Source organism: Equus asinus, chromosome 9 (assembly GCF_041296235.1).
Source record: "Equus asinus isolate D_3611 breed Donkey chromosome 9, EquAss-T2T_v2, whole genome shotgun sequence".
NCBI classification, from domain to species: domain Eukaryota; kingdom Metazoa; phylum Chordata; class Mammalia; order Perissodactyla; family Equidae; genus Equus; species Equus asinus.
Window position 1 is genome coordinate 63184333 of NC_091798.1, and position 13357 is coordinate 63197689.

A 13357-nucleotide genomic window follows, 5' to 3' on the forward strand; every position below is an offset into this window, starting at 1 on the left:
GGAAGACTTCCTGTCCCAAAGGAAGTGAACCGCAAGAAGAATGACGAGACCGAGGCTGCCTCCCTGACTCCCCTTGGCAGCAATGAACTCCACTCCCCAAGAATCAGTTACCTCCACTCTTTTTAATCGTAACACCTCCATTTGTATTACATATGGTGTATGGGTATTGATGAGGTCATGGTATCATATATGGGATTTTTTTCTGTGTAAATCATCAAGTATAAGAAGAAACTATGGGACTCTGAGCCCTGCTTTAGAGAATTTACAGTGGACAAATAGGTATCATCAAACCAGTTTTTAATCATTCTGACTCTGTGAAAACGCTCAGAATTTCACACTGTGAATCCACGTTTACAACCCTTACAGGTGGGCCTTCAGGCCTGGTTCGCTACGACGTCTTCCACAACTCAAACTCCCACTGCTCTCACACAACCGGTCCACTCCTGCCTTTTCACTCACACAGCTCCAGACTGCTTCTTGCAGAGGCTGAGTCCCCCTTTTTTTTTTTTTTTCATTTAGATGTAACAAGCCTAGTAGTTTATGTTCATCAATTGTCTGTATATCTCTATATTTTATCCATGTACTCTTTTGATGTATAGAAGTAGTTTGAAACTCATTGTTTCCTTGTGGTAAGTGACCGAGATGCTGCCACAGGACCTGAGACACTGATGAATGGTGCTATTTTGGACTTTCAACATGCTCCTTGGCGAGGTAGCTCTGATGGAGTTATTTTTTATTTCCATGTTCTAAGAAGGTGTTGGTACTCTGTTTCCCTGAATGTTGTTCTCTAGACTGGATTGACTTGTTTTCCTTGTGTCTTCAGTGTGGCTTTCTTCTTCAGCATTGTAGGTTGAGTGAACGCTACCAGAGAGGGTGTGAGAGACTCACGTCTCATTGGCTGGCTCTCATGGACACGCCGTCACTGTAGTGGGAGCAATCACAAAACTGTAATTTACTTACCAAGTCTCTTCCTTTCAGTAGCCTCGCCTGCCTAACTTAGAGAAAGAAAAGCAATAATTTGACAGGCGTTTTTAGGTGTCTCTTTTGGTTCTTTTTGTTTGAAAGGATATTTGGGAAAAAAAAGGGCGAACTCTTTTTTTTAATAAATGCCCTCTGAAAAAAAATCCAAAAAAACTGGCATCTAAGTAGGAATATGAAAATTATACCCTTCCTGAAAATTAGGTTGGAAAAATGTCTTTACAAAATTAAATTGAAAAAAAGGCAGTGCGCTCTTTTTTCGGCAGTTTTGATAAGCAAGGTATAGATTTTACATTTTTGTCCTTGCTCCCAATGAAATGGATAAACAAAAATAAAATCAGACAATACCATCTATTCATGGAATGTTGTTGTGTTAGCCAGTCTGAAAGCCCACCTTAATTTTTATATAACTGTCTTTTAGCTCTTCCTTTTACAGGGCAGGCTTTGTTCTGAACTGTTGCGCTTCTGACTGTTAAACATCGATGATGCATGCGCTGCACTTCTTCGTTCTCTTCTCGCTCCCCCATTGGCCTGAGTTTCTCGTGCATTTCCCCCCCTCCCTCCTTTGTTAGAATAGGTATATGAGCTGTGTAAATAGAGCAAGAAAACAGTATTCTGCATCTGTGGCATTTATATAGAGTTGCAGTTGTGTACTGCTGAAAATGCAGGCTTTTGTAACAATGTGATCTTTACTGATGCACTCACGACAAGTACCCAATGTATTTTAGCTATTTTAGTAGTATTCGTTCAATAAATATGCAAGCTGTAAGGTAACTGGCTTGGCTCGTCATTGGAAAGGCCTACTTTTGAACACTTTCACAGGGTCGTGTTAATTCATCTGTTCTCAGAACCCCAAAAGTAGACCCAAGGGCAAATATCAAAAGAGAGAGAGAATCAGCTCTGCCTTTCGTGCATTTTCCCTTCTGAAGGTTTTATGGGATTAGGGGCTAGGCAGTGGCTCATTAGGATGGTATTTGTGGAGCTGCCTCTGGATACAAAGAAGAATTAAACCAAAACCCTTTTATTTCTATACTCTCCTCCCCCTTTCAGGGCACTCCCACATACCTCAAAACTTATGCTTTCTTACTCCTTGCTGTTGAGACCTACTCTGTGGTATTTTTTATCCTTGCCAAAGGATACTTGACCTTACTTCTTCATGGAATATTTTCACTTATACACAGACAAAAGGCTTATGCTTGGAAGAGGATAAAATTGATTCGAAGTCATTAATTCATATGTGCCCAGCTACCTGGAATCTTGCAGATGATAAGATGGCATTCCCAGGACCTTCTGGAGGTCTCATGTGACCTTGAAACCCCACAATTCAGGGGATTCATGCTCTTCCTGGGCATGAGAAGTGCCTGCTGCTCTCTTCTCATCCATTAGGAGAGTGAAACCTCCACTGGGCTTACACACAAGTTGCTAAATTTTCTGGTTGGGTTCAGATATTTGAGTTTCTCTTGAACAGAGGCTAAGAAACAGACTTTTGAGATAAGAGCCAGAGAGAAGGGAGAGGAGCAAAAGGCAGCCTTGCTTCAAACTGGGAGCTCAGCCTCTGGAGAGTGCAGATCAGTGTGTGTGTCAGGAGAGACTTTTAAATTGGGGAGCTACTTTTGAAATTAATACACGTCTCAGATTTTGGTGAAATTTCCTATTTAGCCTCAACTTTTAATCTTAACAAGAGAAAGGAACTTTTTTTCTGAAAAAAAAATTCATAAAATAGAGCTATTACTACCTCTTTTGGTAATCCCATCCAGAGGTTAATACTTCTGAATGTGGAAGTCCTCCTTAAACTTAATTACCTTTCATCCTATAGACAATTGCCATTGTCCTCACCCAGTAGACTCCCATCACTTGTATGTTAACACAGCTGTGAGGGGATACATCTTGCCTTCCTGCCCTTGCTAAACGGGGAACAGAGAAAGGTGAGGAGGCCAGGCCATGGGGGTGGTACGGCCTGGGTTGCTTTATGCGCATCTGTATTAGTTATCTGTTGCCACATACCACATTACAACCACACTTTGCATCTTGAAACGACAAACTTGTTTCACAGATTCTGTTGGTCAGGAATTCAGGGGCAGTTTAGCTGGTGCTTATGGCTCAGGATCTCTCCTGAGTTTGCAGTCAAGATGTCAGCAGGCTGCAGTCATCTGAAGGTTTGACCAGGGCAGGAGAATCTGCTTCCGATATGGCTCCCTCATGGCTGTTGGCAGGAGAACTCAGTTCTTCCACTCATGGGCCTCTCCCCAGGGCTACTTAAGTGTCCTCCTGACCTCTGGCTTCCCCCAAAGCAAATAATTCAAGAGAGAGCTGGAAGCAAGCCGCAATGCCTGTGACCTATTCTCAGAAGTCGCCATCATCCATCGTGTTCTGTTCATTAGAAGCATGTCGCTAAGTATAGCTCACACTCAGAGGGAGGGAGGGAATTAAGCTCTACCTCCTAAAAGGAGGAGTATCAAAGAATTTATGGACACATTATAAAACCAGCACATCACCTGAAGTTAAAGTGCTCAGAGTAATTGTAGGTCGGGGGCTGGAAGTGAGAAGAGCTGAAACCAGAATCACAGTTACTTCTTTCATTGAAGAGGTCTTTCATTCCTTGGAGCTCCAGAGACTGAGGCGTATGAGGAGAGCATCCAGGAACTATTATATTGGGACCGCATAGTCTTCTTTTGTTAATCCTAGTGCTATTAGCCCTGAAAGGAATATTTAGAGAATGTGTCTGGAAGCTATAAAAACAGAGAAGCTGGCATAAATGATGTCTAAAGTTCTATCCCACTCAGTGGACTTTGGTTTGCTGTTGACAGCTCCCTTGGCCTCCATGAAGCTTGACATAGATGATTGACCCTGTACTTCGCTTTAAACTTGCAGGACCCACCTGTGAGGATCAGCAATGACTTGTGAAGGGTTAGGGTTAGTAAGTGCTGAGGCAGAGCTAAGAAACTGGAGCGCTAGCTGGGGCCAGAGCAGGAGACTGCAAACTTTGATTAAAGACTGCTTTGTTCTCTCTCCGGAGGCAAAAATATCACCATGTTGCCTTTGGGCAGAGATTGCTAACCAACAGCCATGGATCTGATCTGACCTGTAGACTTTTGTTTTGCCTGCTATGTGTTTTATAAAAATGTTGGTTTAATTGCCAACATTTACACACTGGAAAATTTCACATGAAAATGCTGGTTTTTGACTTCCCTTGAAAGTTGGAAGATCTAGTAATAGTGAGGTTGAAGCTGCATAGCGGCCTCTGCCTGTCGTGAGGCATGCCCTCTCCAGGATCCAATCCTCACATTTGTTATCTTCTTGTCCCCTGTCTGCTCCATTCATTTACATCACCTGCCTGCCTCTGTTGGCCTGTCAGTTTGCAACACTAATCCTCTGATTTCAGGGGATGGTGATGTGCTGATTCACCAGCAAAGGGCCAGGGGACCTTGTGAGATCTTATTGTTTGATAGGCGGAGCATATATAGGTCTATGAACATCGGACTAGAAACAGAAGCTTCTCATTACAATTGCCCAAACAGGGACTAATGCAGTTCCATCTGCACCTCCGAATGTCTTTTAAAACTCTTTAGTTACCCTCCCTCAGTAACTGAGATTCCCATGGTAAAAAAATCTTGGACTGGGTCAGGTTAGGCTGTATAGAGGCCTGATAAACTCACAATTTTCAAACTTGGGTATGTGTCCCTCAGGGTCTGTGAAGTCTTTCCAAGGAGTACACGCTCCTGGATAGTTTTAAGGCAACTAATTTCCAGATCCTCTATATATACTCTACTCTTTCCTAAAATTGATCTACTGAGAAAGAGTCTGTGTTCATAATAGTCTTTTTCCTCCCGTTATAAAAAAAAAGATATAGGTCTCACCTATCCTTAATTTTAATATGACACATTGCCCTTCATATGACACAAAAACCCCAGATGTAGCAAACAAAGAGAAAGGTTCTTTTAATAATTAGTCAGAAATCCATAGAACTTTGGGCTTTTCCTTCTTATACACACGTTGAAAGTGATATGTTAGAAAACACAGAAGTGAGGTGTTTGGGCTCACACATGGATCTTCGGAATTCAGAAAAATGGTAAAGTGAAGTGATGGAAGTAATGACCATTTTTATTTAATGCCTTTTCCTCTTCCTCCTCCTGACTCTTGTTGAAGAATGCCTTGCTCTTGAGGGAGAGTCCTGATAGAGTGAATCAAGGAGAAAATCAGTAGATGACATCAAATACCAAAAATGGTTTCTTCCTGTAATTGTAAGCAATTATTTTCCATACTCATCCCTACAATATATCTTCAGCGGGAAGAAAAGTACCTTAGAACACCTAAAGCAATGTAGGTTTGCAATGCTGATTAGTTTAAACGTAATCAGAATGCCTTTTGGGAATACCAAATCTTCACAAGATAAAATGGATAAAACCCAAGGATAAACTTTCATGCGGGTTCTTTCAGATTTGACGTACATTAATTAATAAAGTTGTCGAAACCTGTTGTATCAAACCAAAGTGTGAAATATTTATTTCAACAATAGTCAATTCTCATCGTATTCTATCTTACACGACATTTAGTATCTTTTTTTATAATAACAACAAAAAAATTATGTGCTACTAGACTGATTAACAGCCTAGAATCTTCCTGTCATTAGTGGCATTTCTGATTTTTACACTAGTTCTTATTTATTCTTCAAAGCCAGTTGGCAGCATTCAGTAGCTTCACACAATTTTACCTGACATAGACTATGGCTTTTATCTTTCTTCTTACTTTATATGAGAAAGAATGTATTGATCATCTTGTTTTTATAGCTTATTTAAGCATTAATTATATTAGATGTATATCATTTTAATTCTGATTGTTTTTAGTGATCAATTTCACAAGATGTGCTTTAATTCTTGTTGATTTTTATAGTAATCCTCAAAATAGTGATTTGAATTAAAAAATGAAGTCGAAGTTTTTTTCTGACAGAAGTGTATCTGATTTGGCTAATCGGTTTGACAGTGAAGATTGGCTCTGCCAGTGGGGTTCGTGATACACATTTTCCATAAATGAGCTAAATCTACAGCTCCAAAGTAATGGTAATATTTTAAGCAAGAAATAAGGTCAAGGCATTTTATCAAAAGCATTATTTTGGCAAAAGTGTAATGAAATTAATAATATATCTGTTTTTCCTATCATTTCTGAAGATACAAGATTTAAAAAGGTGAGTTTAAGTGAAAGTGTTACAGGGTAAATAACAATAACTTTGTAAATCTTAGTAGTGCTCTTTTGGTATACTTCCCAGAAATTGAGAAAGTGAATTATTCTAATGACCAGAACAAATCTCTTTGCAAATAAAGTCCTTTCCAATTCACTGCTTATAAGAAAAATGAAGAGGGACTTAATGAAGATATCAGTTGACAGAAGATTAAAAATATTTTCAATGATAGATCATTATATGAAATTTGGCATATAACATGGAAGGAGTTCAAAGAATTGAATTACATTTCTATAGTAAAACACTTTCAATTCCTATAGCTTACATCTATACAAGCAAAAAAATACAAATAGAATTGATTCTGACTCCTGTCTCATTCCAGCAATAAGTAATATTCATCTACAGACACATGAACTAAATAAAAAAGGTTTGTCACCTCATTGAGAGATACATTTGCAATATAATTTCACTTTTTGTGTTTAATAATTAGTATCATGCACTCGTGTTGTTTTAATCAGTGGTGTATTGCTAAGAATGATAATTCAACCACATAGCTTTTTTTAATGCTTAGTGTTTTATGGTCACCGAAAATAAAAGTTTAAAAATTTAATTTGGATACATTTTTATTGAAGATAAATGTAATAGGGTAATCAATAAAGTCTTTTCAAACAAAAATTACATTAAGGTAAAATTCTTTGGGGGAAGTGGAATGAAAATTTAAGTTCAAGGAGAAAAAGAAAAAAAGAAATTTCTGCAAGTTAAAGAAGTGTTTTGGTTTTTTGGGTTTTTTTTTTTTGAGGAAGATCAGCCCTAAGTTAACATCTGCTGCCAATCCTCTTTTTGCTGAGGAAGACTGGCCCTGAGCTAACATCCATGCCCATCTTCCTCTACTTTATATGTGGGATGCCTGGCACAACACGGCTTGCCAAGCTGTGCCATGTCTGCAATCAGGATCTGAACCCGCGAACTGTGGGCCACTGAAGCGGAACGTGTGAACTTAACCACTGCGCCACTGGGCTGGCCCCAAGAAGTGTTTGTTTTTAAAAATGGAATGATAAATTATCAATTGCCGTATTGTTTAGATTTGATTGTCTACATTTACAAAAGAAATTCAACTTTCGTTTTAAAATGGAAACACTTACAATATGTTCCAAATTACATCCTTTGAAAGTATTTAAACTTAGGATGAAAAACTTTATTATTAACTTAAAAATTGTATGATTTTTATTACTTTAGTAAAGATGTAAAGTATTACTTACTTTATTAAGATTTTTTTAGAGGGTATAAGAACCTAAAAGTTTGAAAACCTCTGAGCTAGACAACCACCTATGCGCTGTGTGTTGTGGAACTCCCTCAGCCAGAAATACCTCCCACCTGGCCACAATGCCTCATTTCCCCCAGTATTCTTCTGATTGAAGCCTTGAAAATTGAACTTATGGCACTGCTGGGGACAGGTCCCTGAGACAACACAGCACCAGTGAATTTTGATGGGAAGTGAAAGAAAGATCCAGATTGCCTGTCCGTGGATGGTCCAGGCACTGACTCCATGGGGGAGGCAGGAGGGAGGTCCCCAGGATCAGTCTTCCCGGCCTGCAAATTCCATGAGTCTGTTTTTAAAAGATCAGCAGTTCTTCTTAGAGTCTTTACTTCATTCCCTTAGAAGTTCACATCTCTTTAGTGCTAATATCCTTTCCCTCCAGATTCTTCCAGACATTTCATTATATCTCTATCCAGCATGTCCCAAAGGGCTGGGTCAATGGTCACTGAGAAGGGGGCCTGGATCAGTGAGAGAAATGGGATTATACAGCAGGCTCCCAACCCTACAGTCCTTGAGACTGCAGCAACCTGGGGAAAAGCCTGGAGAGCAGCAGGCAGCTCATGAATCAGGGCAGAAAAAGGGGGTCATCTTTTCTTTTATTGCATGCGTCCATTAGGCTTACCTCTGAGCACAACTACATAGAAGCAATACGAAATTATTCCCTCACACAATACACAGTGCCATTAATGCACAGCTTAGCGATTTCACTGAGAGACCCATGTGGCCACATGAAAGCCTCATGGAATAGAGAATTTAAGGAATGCATTAATTTGCTGATTCCTTCAAGTTGGGCAGCTTTACTTATTAGTTGAAACCTTTCTGAGCCCAACACTTATATTACTTTCCACCCACCCTTTGGTCCTAGCTGAGTTCTCAGAGCTGCACAGACTAAGCAGGCTCGTTCTTTCATGCAACAGCCTTTCACATCTTGCTCTCCTTGCCTTTTTCTCCTCCAGGCCAACTGACTCAGTTCCTTTAGCCAATTTTCCTGTGACCTGTTTTCTGGAACTTTCACCACTCCTATTGCCCTCTTATAAGAACCCTTATTTGTGGCTGAACCAACTTGTTTTTAAAGATCATAGCTGAGGTCTGGGAAGGATCAATAACAGAGGCTTCCACGAAGGACACACTGTATGATGTGCTGGCACCAGGGGGGTCCTATACATAGCTAAGTTGAGAGGGTGGGGCCCTGGGTACTGTCTAAACAGCTGCTGTAGAGCCGCATGCGCTCTGCCCCCGACACTTTGGGCAGCCCCAGTCCTGAGCAAAGTCTCCACTGTGCTCCTCACCGCAGTGCTGCTCCCAGGGCCCCTGAGAAGGAGGGAGACAGTCACTTTTTTGCTCAGAGGCCCTAGATCACCTCCTACCCTCTCCTTTCCCTGGGCTGCTTGTGCCAAAGGTGTCTGATATCTAGGAAAGGGGATTAAGCAAGGGTGGCTCCTCACGCCTCTTCAGGGGCTTTCTCCGTGCTAGTTCGCTCCTTAAAATCCCAAGGCTAGTCTCTGAAGAGCAAATGTCCCCTGCAGAGCTGAGGGGCACTGCTTTCTAGGAGAGAGGGGTAAGTGGAATGCTCTAATTTGTCACTAACAGCTAGGATCTGCTTTGTCAGATGTGATAATGAGGGAGTATTTGATGTGAGTTCTTGTGGAGGAGGAGGATTAGCTCAGAGGGACATTACAAAGTGTGGTAGCAGCCCCGGGAGGAGTGTGAAAAATAGCCGCTTGCTCATTACATGTGTGGGACACTGTCACTTGTATCACTTCGCATATGGTCCCTCTGCAACACTGTGAGGTCAGAATCATTAGCTCAGTTGAGGGATAATTAACTGCCCAGAGTGAAATATCTTGTCTGAGATGGCAGAGCCTTTCCCTTAAATCTTTCTGTTTCCTGCATACTGGTACAGTGCTGGGGGGAATATAAAGCGGTGCGGCAGCTTTGGAAAACAGTTTGGCAGTTCCTTTAAAAAATTAAACATAAAGTTGGAATATGACACAGCAACTCCACTCCTAGGTATATACCCAAAGAATTGAAAATAGGGGCCCATAAAAACTTGTGTACAATTGTACATTGCAGGATTATTCATCTTAGCTGAAAAGTGAACACAACTTAAATGCCCATCAACTAATGAACTGCTAAACAAAATGTGGTATAGCCACATTATATAATACTATGCAGCCATAAAAAGGTATGAAGCGCTAATGCCTGTTACAATGTGGATGAACTTTGAAAACATTATGTCAAGTAAAAGAAGCTAGTCACAAAAGGCCACAGATTGTATGATTTGATTTATATTAAATGCTTAGAATAGACAAATCTATAGAAATAGAAAGTAGATTAGAAGTTGCCAGGGGCTGAGGAAGAGAATGAAGATCGATTGCTAATGGATATGGGCTTTCTTTTTGGGGTGATTGACATGTTCTGGAATTATATAAAATGTGATGGTTACCCAATCTTTTGAATATACTAAAAACTACAGAATTGTATACCTTAAAAGGATGAGTTTTATGATATGTTAACTATATCTTAATTTGAAAAATTCAACAGTAAAAAAACAAATAATCCAATTAAAAAATGGCAAAAGACATGAAGAGACATTTCAACGTAGAGAATATATAGATGGCAAATAAGCACGTGAAGACATTCAACATTATTAGCCATTAGGGAAATGCAAATGAAAACCACAATGAGATATCGCTATGTACTATGAGAATAACTAAAATAGAAACTCATGATAACACCAACTGCTGATGAAGATGAGGAAAAACTGGATCGCTCATCCATTGCTGGTGGCAATGTAAAAACATACAGCCTTTCGGGAAAATGGTTTTGCAGTTTCTTAAAAAAACCAAACATACAACTGACATATGATCCAGCAGTTGCATTCCTGGGTATTTATCCCAGAGAAATGAAGAGTTATGTTCATGTAAAAGCCTACGCGTGAATATATATAGCAGCTTGATTCATAATAGCCCCAAACTGGAAACAACCCACATGTCTTTCAATGGATTGGCTAAACCAACTGTGTACATTCATATCACAGAATACTACTCAGCAATAAAAAAAAAATAAATTAATTGATGCATGCAACAACCTGGATGAATCTCAAGAGAATTATGCTGAGTGAAAAAAAGCCAATCCCCAAAGCTTACATACTGTATCATTCCATTTACATGACCTATTTGAAATGACAAACGTATACAAATGGAGAACAGATGAGTGGTTGCTAGGGCAGGAGGGAGTGTACGAAAGCACAACATGAAGGATCCTTGTAGTGATGGAAATGTTCTGCATCTTGACTGTATCAATGTCGGTATCCTGATTGTAAATTGTGCTACAAGATGTTATCACTGGGAAAACTGGGTAAAGAGTAAAACGGATCCCTCTGTATTATTTCTTATAACTGCATATGAATCTATGATTATCTCAAAATAGAAAGTTTAATTTAAAAAAATAGAGGAAGAGAAAAACATACTGAATGTCTGCAAAATATTCAATCATAGCAAACTTCCTTATCTATTACCTACAGTGGACATTTAAGTTGTTCCTTATTTTTCACACTCTAAATAATGCCATGATGACCCTCTATTCTCCAAAAGTGTTACATATATCTGTCATTTTTCCTTTTCTATTTTGCCAAACTGCTTTCCCAAAACTTTGTATCAAGTTACAGTCTTATCAGCTGGTAGGCACGATGCCTGTCCTAGGACACGCTCACTAGGCTTGCAGGCACGCCTGCTTTCCAATCTCTGTTAATTTGATGGGTGAAAAATACTACCTTGTTGCCTCTATTTGCTTTGTTTTTTAGTGAGGGTGAATATTTTTAAATGTTTATAAAGCATTTATATCATTTTATGATTAGTCTATTCACCAAGGACCAAAGGATTCCTCTGACTCTTCATGCATGAAGCAATGGGAACAGGAAATATTATGAGCTGGTTAAAAATTGATTGTAATTTGTTAAAAGTTACAGTAAAATAACACACAGGTTTGGGTGTTAGGAGAATCCCAAGGTGAAATATAACCAAGAAGTGGGGAGGGTGAGCAGACCTAACCAGAGCGAGGTTAGAGGTGGAGTCCAGACAAGACGTGATTTCAGTCTCTGGGAAGTCAGCAAATGACTTCTGTACGGATAGTAACATTACAGCAGGGACCTCAGGAATAAAGAGCTGAGTGCAGCCTTTCCTGATGGGAAAGAGAACAGAGAGGCAAGTAAATATACAAAAATAGTGCAAGAATCAAATGGCATGAAAATACAAATGGCAGAAAGCTAGAGAGGTAGCCCAGGGCACAGTTTTAATCCCAGAAACAAGGTCCTGTTGTTTCAGTAGAGACCTATCCTTTAAAACAAACATAGGGCAGGGGTGTTCGAAGATGTGTGTGACTGTGGATGTAAAGTGAGGAATGCGAAATGTCAGATTGGTGAATGTGTATGCACCTGAAGAAATGTGAAAGCAGAAAATTATTCACACTGTTTATAACAAGAATCAAGATGCTGTGGAAGAGTTTTCAACTGTTTTTCAGAAACAGGGCGTAGAGTTAGAAATGAAGAAAAAGTGATCCCTATAGACTCACATTCTCAGTCTGTAAAACAGTAAGACTAGAGAACCCTCCTGTGACTACACGTGGATCACCACACCTAAATTATACCTACAAGGAAAGGAAATGGGCCAATATTACAGAATCTGTGTGTTGGCGAGAAGTAAAGAGACCTCTCTACATCTAATCTTCTACCCCAGCAGGAATCTCCTCTGGAACCTTAGATAAACCTCTGCTAAGACCTTAGACACTTTCTTCTTGGATACTGCCCCAATAGGAATTTACTACAGCAAAAGATAGTTTAATCTATTTTTATCATACTATAATTAGCAGAAAATTGTCTCTTTGAATTGACTCACTATTTTTCTAATTCTCTCACTCAAAAATTCTTGTTCTTTCTCTGAAACCACACAAAACAATGACATTAATAGTTTATATTTAATGAGGGCTGACTATTGGACTCTATGTACATTTATAGTCTGCTTAAAACCAGGGATACATTCTGAGAAATGTGTTGTTAGGCGATTTCGTCATTGTGTGAACATCACAGAGTGTACTTACACAAACCTACATGGTGTAGCCTACCACACACCTAGGCTGTATGGTACTAATCTTATGGGACCCTCTTCAATGCTCCATCATTGACCAAAACATCGTTATGCTGTGCATGACTGTATATGCGTTATTTCCTTTAGTTCCCAAAACAACCTTAAAAATAGTAGTTTTTATTATCCCTGCCTACAGATGAAGAAATGGAGGGCAAAAGAGATTATGTAACATTCCCATGTTAGTATATGAGGCCTGTCAATATTTGAACCTACGTCTGTCTGAGTCTCAAGGTTTTTTCTCTTGAGTATCTTGTTAGGTTCTGCATGGCTGCCTCACAAGTCTAAGCCTGTGCACTTCTGAGAGTCCTGTGAATTTTGGAAGCCAGCTCATCCATTGGAGTTGCAGATTTCTGCCAGTAAAATACCATCACATCGGGCTGTAGAGACTCCTCCAGGAAGAGTATGGTCACATTACATCCAAGCACAGAGAGCTGGCATTTCAGATTGTATGAACTGTTTGGTGTCTATTTAACAACAGATGGTTGTTTAATAAACATCTGGTAGATGTATGGCAGAATTTGGTTGGAGACCTGTTTTCCTTATCACTCGGTAGTGACTTTGTGGGGAGATAACTAATCTCACCCACTTCTAACTTTACCAAAATATCCACAAAAACAAACAAAGAAGAACCTCAGAGTCAGTGAATGATCAAACTGGCTCAGGACAGTTGGCAACAATTGGTCTTAAAGATAGGTGTCCAGGAGTGAACATAATATGCCAAGGGATCTGATGAGTGTAGGA

General features: G+C 39.7%; 1 protein-coding gene and 1 long non-coding RNA gene across 7 annotated transcripts in view; one reads left to right on the forward strand and one right to left on the reverse strand.

The window, feature by feature from the left end:
- The window catches only part of NREP (neuronal regeneration related protein), a 28347-nt gene extending 26595 nt beyond the window's left edge, over positions 1-1752 (forward strand). For all 6 annotated transcript variants that reach the window (XM_044780097.2, XM_044780098.2, XM_044780095.2 and 3 more), the window contains one exon: positions 1-1752. In XM_044780097.2, the coding sequence (XP_044636032.1) occupies positions 1-126 (126 nt within the window). In that variant the 3' untranslated portion in view covers positions 127-1752.
- The window catches only part of LOC139046198 (uncharacterized), a 27695-nt gene continuing 15935 nt past the window's right edge, over positions 1598-13357 (reverse strand). Inside the window, exon 2 of the long non-coding RNA XR_011505912.1 lies at positions 1598-5149. This is a non-coding gene — a long non-coding RNA (uncharacterized lncRNA). The remainder of the gene's footprint in view (positions 5150-13357) is intronic.